General features: G+C 39.0%; 1 protein-coding gene across 3 annotated transcripts in view; it reads left to right on the forward strand.

Annotated features, from left to right (window-relative positions):
* The first annotated feature begins 285 nt into the window (after positions 1-285).
* The window catches only part of LOC122559359 (tryptophan 2,3-dioxygenase-like), a 94,135-nt gene continuing 86,634 nt past the window's right edge, over positions 286-7,786 (forward strand). For all 3 annotated transcript variants that reach the window (XR_006314406.1, XM_043708807.1, XM_043708808.1), the window contains exon 1: positions 286-420. Coding sequence is in view for 2 of the 3 variants with exons in the window: in XM_043708807.1 (XP_043564742.1) it covers positions 386-420 (35 nt within the window). In the remaining variant the exon portion in view is untranslated. The remainder of the gene's footprint in view (positions 421-7,786) is intronic.

Raw genomic sequence — 7,786 nt, forward strand, 5'->3', positions numbered from 1 at the left:
ATTGAAATTATTGCTCACCAATTTCCGATGTGGCTTTTGAATTAACGTAGAGTGTTCTTGCCATTCAGACAGCTAGCAAATACTGAAGGTGTTAGATTGCTGTCTCTGTCAGTTCATTAAAATGGATTCCTTCTCACAGGATGTGAGTTAATGCAACTGTCAATAATTTGAGTTTTGTGACTAATCTGGGCTATGAATAAAGTTTGTGTAAGTTATCTTTCACTTACATTTGCGTAACAAATTTTATCTCTTTACACACCATGCAGTTCTTTCTTTGATTGGTTGGTCAGCTAGGAGAGCCCCTTTAAAAGTGAAGCTAGGAATTTGTTGATATGGCTGTCAAAACAAGAGAATTCAGCGTAGGACTGGGTGAACAAGCAAGATCATGAGTGGGTGTCCATTTCAAAGGAGAAAATCACAGTAAGTTTTACTTTAATGTCAAGCTTAAATTGCAATTTATAAAACTTTAAAAAGGTTTTAAGTCTTTTTTTAGTAATTTTGCATTTTTGAAACTCAATGTTGGAAGTTGAGGGAAAACAGAACATGGAAATAAATAATCATGAACTGATTAGATTTAATTCAGCTGTTATAATGTTCTTTTTTTGAAGTGAAAGGGCAAGAGTTGACCATTTGTAATTGTCACAAGCCTTTGTGAATGCCACATGACAGGCATCATAGTTCAAATTTAAAACAAAGAATCCCAGATGCTGGAAATCTGGTGGAGAAAATCAACAGTTCTGGAAGCATCTGTGAAATAAAAGAGTTCATGTTTTAAGGCCACTTCCAAACCTACTGAGTTTCTCCAGCAATTTCTGTCCAAATATCACTGTTCAAATGTATGGAGCTCTTTAAGACAGATTTTGTAGTAAGTCATAATATATATGCAAACACTTAATTCCAAGTTGCTGCCATATATTTTTTAAAATTGCCGTAAAACAAAAAATTCAACAAAACAGTCCAAAATTATTATATAGTAATAACCGTTGCAAGCAAGTTATGAGAATACGTGGCAATAATCGGCTAAGAAACTCAAATATAATAAATGCAACAGAATTCCTGGCAGGAACACCCACCACATTTGTCAGATTTACTTTTTCATTGAATTTTTAAAGCAGACCATCTTTAGCTGGACTGAAAGGCTGATATAAATTCAATAGATTGTATTTGATTTCCACAACCTGTTTGCATTGGTCCATTTTAGGTACTTGAGATCTTTTTCAGTCACTTGCTCTGTCTTTTTGTCCTTGCCTGCTGGACTCTTTTGTCTTTCACAGTATACTGGGTCATTTTTGGGGCAATACCTCTTGACAAGGTGACTTTCCTATTCAATCAGAAACTTACTGAGGTTCTGCTTAATGACATTTCCCTATTCACTGCACTTCATTTATTTCCACAAAAAGGTCAGCATGATTTTCATTGACATTGATTTTACTAGACATTGCATTTCTTTACATTGCATGTATCTGCAAATTTTTGTTTCTTATCTTCAAGGTCCTGCCTACCAAACTGGTTGCAGGGGAAAGCCAAAATCTGTAAACTTTCTCAGCATATTTAGTTTCCACAGCAGCAAGCTGAGTATTGATTTTGGAAGTCTTCCCTCACTTGGAGGCCACTTTTATGATAATGCAGACAAGCCTCTTGTATTCTTCTTGAAACACTTCTTTGCCATCTTTGTCCTTGATACTAAACCCATAAAACAACTTTAGGCATCTCGCTGCACATTCATCATTGCTGCCCTTGCCTACTCCTTACATGATGCTAAATCCACCAGAAACACACAGTACAGATTAAAGGTTTGTTAAATATTTCATCATTAATATGGTGTCCTGTAAGTATCAAGGTATATAAGTGATGTTTTAATTACAACAAGTAATTGGATAGATAGGGGTTGTTATCCTTGGAGTGGAGGAAACTGAAGGGGGAATGTAATTGAGGTGTATAGAATTATGATGGGCATAAATAGGGTATACAGGAAGGAACCTTTCCCCTTGTTGGATGGTTCAATGACAAGGGGGGCATAGATCTAAGGTAAGGGGCAGGAGGTTTAGAGAGGATTTGTGGAAAAACCTTTTCACAGTGAGGGTGGTCAGAATCTGAAACTTGCTGGTATGGGTGCGTGTGGCAGAAATCCTCCTATGAATTAGTAAGCATTTAAATGTCTGTTTTGATGCCAAGGCATATAAGACTATGAGTCAAGTGCTAGAAAATGCTAGATGATTCTTTTTGACCAGCACAAAGTTCAATGGGCCAAAGCATCTTGTTCTGTATTGTAGACATTTATGAGGCTTCTGACCCTCCTATGATCTATCTGCTTTTCTTTTTATCCCTCTCTTTTCTTGCTTTTATTTTGTTTTTATCTGATCTTCCTTAACTCTTCTTGAAGAGCTCAACTGTGGTGAGGGCACAACCTGCAAGGTGGTGGTGGAGTAGGTTCATCCATTCCATCTGCTCTTCTTCTTCCTTTTCCTTTTTTTCCTTAATCTTTGCCTTTTCTTTGTTTTAGTATTTTTCTTACTTTGTTTTCTACTAATTTATCTTCTGGAGAGAGGTCACGGTGGTAGCAGTATCAGGGTCATTGAATTTGTCGGTCAGTGAGATGCCAGTGGCTGGGAGCCTGACCTGGGCTCTCAGTAAGTTCCTGGTGTCCAGTGCGCAGACCAAAGCTGAGGCTGAGGCCCAGTGTGGACAGTGACTGCATCAAGGCTTGGTGATGTGAGATCCAACACACCGATAGAGGTTTCCCCTACATCTGCAGTGACAATGAGAGCAAGGGAGATCAAACCAGCATGTGGGAAGCCTACCAAATAGGAGAAGATTGAGCCCATGGAGGAAGTGTAGTTCCAGCATGGTGAAGTACTTGAGAAGTACTGTAATAGCTGAACATTTTGCTTTATTTCTTTAGTTCTTGACTTCGTACTAAGAAGGACTGTAATGTTTAACTTTTAACTTTAATTCTTTTTTTATGCTCTACTAAGTGTTATGCTTAGTTTTTAACTTTGTTCCTTATTTCTTTCTACCTTGTTCTTATGCTTTTATGCCTAAGTACTTGTAGCTAAGATGATGCTGTGTGTGGCAACATTGAAAACTTTTCACTATACTCTATTTGAATACACATGAAATAAAGTTTAAATCTAATCTAAATCTGTATAAAGCATTATTAATCTACAGCACTCAGTTAAATACAGAAAGACTGATTTGCACTTCAATTCTGCTTCTAATTCTTTCATAGCCTATCTAAGAGGTTAATTGCATCCAAATATGTTAAACTGATGTGATTATCAGTCAAATCTGATGCAAAATTGTGCAAATCATGCTAATGTATAGATAACCATAATGATTCCTACATAGAAAACCCACCAACTAAATAGATACTTCAATCATTTATTTCACTCTTCTGTTCTGCATTATGGTTATGAATGAAATTATAAGTCAGGCAGCAATAGTATATAGAAAGTTTTACCAACTAGTTTGTACTTTATCTTCCATGAAGCATTAGTCCTACTCCTGTATGCCCAATCTGTGTCATATCACTTTTATCCACATTTACCGTAATCAACTGTCAAATTCCCTTTTAGAATTTGAAATAATCTCTGCCTTAAATGCAGATTCTGGCCTCCAGTGAGGATGTCATGTCTTCAACTCACAATATTGCTTTATCTGAAAATAAATACTGCATAAATGTCTTTCAATACCAAAAACACCAGCTGGCAAATTCCAGTAAGCCATTTCCATTCCTCATCACTAAAATCATGATGGAAATCTCACTTATGCACTATGTCTCTGACACAGTTCTGGCAAAGTTATAGTGGTAGAGATGGCAGTTTCCAAAGGCAATTGTTAGAATTTAACACCTCAGTTTAAGTTCTTCAACTCATAATTACAGCCATTACCTTGAACATGTCTCACATGCCCTTTGGATCATTCTCAGATTTTGATCAGTTTGTTGTGTCACTCACCATCCATTTCATATTTTACTTTTACCATTTCATATCCTACTTTTACATCCACTACAGGGAAAAAAAACTTTGCCCTCAATTCATCTAGTTGCACTTTCAAAATCCTAGCGATCCAGCCATTGACCTTCTGTTCAGCACAACATTTCTGTAGGTACACATTACTCAACACAGCTTCACTTCAATACCTTAGTTCTCACTAAAGCCATTGGTCTCTCTCACCCTAACTGGTCATCTGGTACCTGATGTCTGGTTTAGCCATGCAGTGCCAAATCTGTTTGGACTGCAAAAAAAAACTGTGAAATCCTCTTCTTGTCTGAGAAAAATGCTCTATAGCCAAGATCATCCTGTACTGTGAAGATCATATTTCAGCTCCCCACCAGTTTCTTTTCTCAATTGAAAACTGTCTTTTGGACCACTTCTCCCTGCCCTTTTCTTCACCCCCAACAACAGATATGAGGCACACAACCTTTGTCAGTAATACAGATATAATCTGTCATGAACAAAGATGTTATGAGTTCTAGATTTATGGTAAAAAAACTGAATCTGACTCTAACTGAGCACAAAAGATTAAAAGAAACCTAGCTGTTACAAGTCTTCTGATGACACAGCTACAAGATTTAACTGGTTTGCACAAAGACATGCGCAGATATGTAGAGACTCTTGAAATACCAGGAGTTTGCAAATGGATACTGAAACTGAAAATTCTAGTTTTGAAGATAAACAGTAGACAAAAGCCTCAGTGTAATTGACCTCATTACTTATAGATTCCTCAAAACGTACATCCCACCATTTTGAGCTTTTGGACTGTAATTTGGCTGAGTATAGAATTTTAAAAAGAAGATTTTGAAAACCACCTTCAGAGAGATATTTTGAGCTGGAGAGAATAGAAACAAAATGTTATGCAAAAACCAAATACTCCTTGGTTCACGGGAAGTCTGGCAGAAAATGTCAACACCATACAATCCATAAGAAACCTCTGAACATCTGATGTCCTGCTGAGCAGGAAAGCACCAAGAATCCAACCACAAAAGTCGTTACAGCTGAATCTAACTTCAAGATTTAACCTCTTCACTTTAGCAACAAGTAAATTAAACAATGGATGGCAATGGCACTCCACAGGGACTTGTCAGGACCTTTCTCTTATAAGAAGACTGTACTTGTTTTAATCCGGATACTGCAATTTATTGTTCTTAACTTTATCTCTTTATGCTGAAAGAATCTGAAGAGGTTAGATTAGTTACAGTGTTGAAACAGGCCCTTCGGCCCAACAAGTCCACACCGACCCGCCGAAGCGCAACCCACCCATTCCCCTACATTTACCCCTTTGCCTAGCAATGGGCAATTTAGCATGGCCAATTCACCTGACTTGCGCATCTTTGGACTATGGGAGGAAACCCGGAGGAAACCCACGCAGACACGGGGAGAACGTGCAAACTCCACACAGTCAGTCGCCTGAGTCGGGAATTGAACCCAGGCCTCTGGCGCTGTGAGGCAGCAGTGCTAACCACTGTACCACCATGCCGCCCACAAGAGAAGTGTGAGCTTATGCACTTTCGTAGGAAGAATATTGAAGGACAATACAAAATAGAGGATACAATTCTAAAGGGGGATGCAGGAGCAAAGGAACTTACTTGCACATATACACAGATCGTTGAAGGTGGCAGGACAGGTTGACAGACCAATTGATAAATCATGGTGTATACTCAGCTTTAGTAATAGGAGCATAGAGTGCAAGAGCAAGATGATGATGTTGAATTTGTACAAGACACTTATTGGACCTCAGTTGGAGTAGTGTGTACAGTCCTGGATGCTACAATATAGAAAGAATGTGAACACATTGGACGGAATGCAGAATTAATTTAATAAATGGCTCCATTGATGAGAAGTTTCAGTTATGTGGGTCTGTTGAAGAAGTTGGAATAGTTCCCCTTTGAGGTAAGAATGCTAAGAGGAGATTGTGACAGAAATTTTCAATATCATGAGCAATAAAACAATAATGGACCATAGGCTATAAATTTAAAGAGATTTGCATATGAAGCAAAATTGATATGAGAAGATTTTTTTCACACATCAAATAGTTGTGTTGGCAGTTTGGTGGAGGCATGTTTAGTTGATCACTTGAAGGATATTAAATGAATATTTGGATAGAATTAATGTGGATGGGATTGGGAAAAGGTAATTAATGGCTCAAAGTAATGATGCTCAGTTGAACAGCCACCGCAGAATGGAGGTTATTTGATTACTAGTGCCACAACTCTTGTGATTGCCCAGAACTAGAAAGCAGTGTTTTAAAATTGTAGTCACTCTTGTTGGACAAAGACAAGGAGAATTTTTATTTTCTCTGAGCTTTACTCACCTTTGGAACTCTACCTCAGAAGGCCACGTTGTTCATTGAATATTCTTAAAGCACAGGTGTGTAGTTATTTTTTAGATAGTGGAATCAAGGAGGACGAGGAGAGTACAGAGCTGGGAGGGCCAAGATCATGGATGGATTTGAAAATAAAGATAAAAATGTGGAAGTCAAGTTGCTCCTTAATCATGAGCAAATATTGGTCAGTGAACACGGGATAACAGATGAATGGTTCTCATTGTGAGTTAAGACATGAGCGACTGAGTTTCAGATGGTCTAGTGTGGATGAGGAATTTTACAGCAGATGAGCTTAGATAGGACAAAGTCAGGCAATGATCCAGCCATGGAAGTAGGTGATTCTAATAATGGCACAGATATGTGCTTGGGAGCTTATCTCGGGTTCATATCCAATACTGAGTAGAAGGAGAGATGTGGAATCAGTAATGAGAAAACAGATTTTGGGTTGGGCCAAAACAATGCCTTCAATCTTTTCAATATTTAATTGGATTAAATTTCTGATAATCCAGTTTGATCATTTGACAACAGCAGAGGAGTGTAAAATGATGGCGCTGAAATAGATCTGATTGCGATGAGTGTTCGTATTTAAAAATCTAACACTATGCTTTTGGATGATGTTGCCAAGAGGCAAGATGTAGGTGAGAAATAGGGAAGACCCAAGATAGATTGTTAAGTGACACCAGAAGCAATATTGTAAAAGGGGAGGAAGAGAATCCATTTTAAGTGATTCTTTAATTGTGGGCTGCACATTATGGAGGTGGAAGTGGGAATGGAGTCAACTATTCATGTTCCCAGAAAGAAAGCCAACCTAAAAGTAGTGAGACAATTGATTGGAAAGAAGCCTTCAATTCAACTATAACATGCTATAGGCAGGCTGAAGTTCTCAAGAGTCAGGATCCTTTCCCTCACTGGGGAGGATGTCCTGTCTTCTTGACCAATTAGCTAATCTGATTGGCCTTAGCTTCAACAGTCCTGGTGGTACCACAAATAATAGGTAATAGGTATTATTTCTCTTTCCAATCCTCCCACTTCCTCCAAACGTCGCTTTCCAATCCTCCCACTTCCTCCAAATGAAAGGAGTAGCCATGGGCACCCGCATGGGCCCCAGTTATGCCTGCCTCTTCGTAGGATATGTGGAACAGTCTATTTTCCGCAGCTACACTGGCCCCACCCCCCACCTTTTCCTCCGCTACATCGATGACTGTATTGGCGCCGCCTCGTGCTCCCACGAGGAGGTTGAACAGTTCATCCACTTCACCAACACCTTCCACCCCGACCTCAAATTCACCTGGACAGTCCCAGATTCCTCCCTCCCCTTCCTCGACCTATCTATTTCTACCTCAGGCGACCGAATCAACACGGACATCTACTACAAACCAACCGACTCACACAGCTACCTGGACTACACCTCCTCCCATCCTGCCCCCTGTAAAAACGCCAACCCATTCTCCCAATTCCTTCG

Source organism: Chiloscyllium plagiosum, chromosome 19, assembly GCF_004010195.1.
Source record: "Chiloscyllium plagiosum isolate BGI_BamShark_2017 chromosome 19, ASM401019v2, whole genome shotgun sequence".
NCBI classification, from domain to species: domain Eukaryota; kingdom Metazoa; phylum Chordata; class Chondrichthyes; order Orectolobiformes; family Hemiscylliidae; genus Chiloscyllium; species Chiloscyllium plagiosum.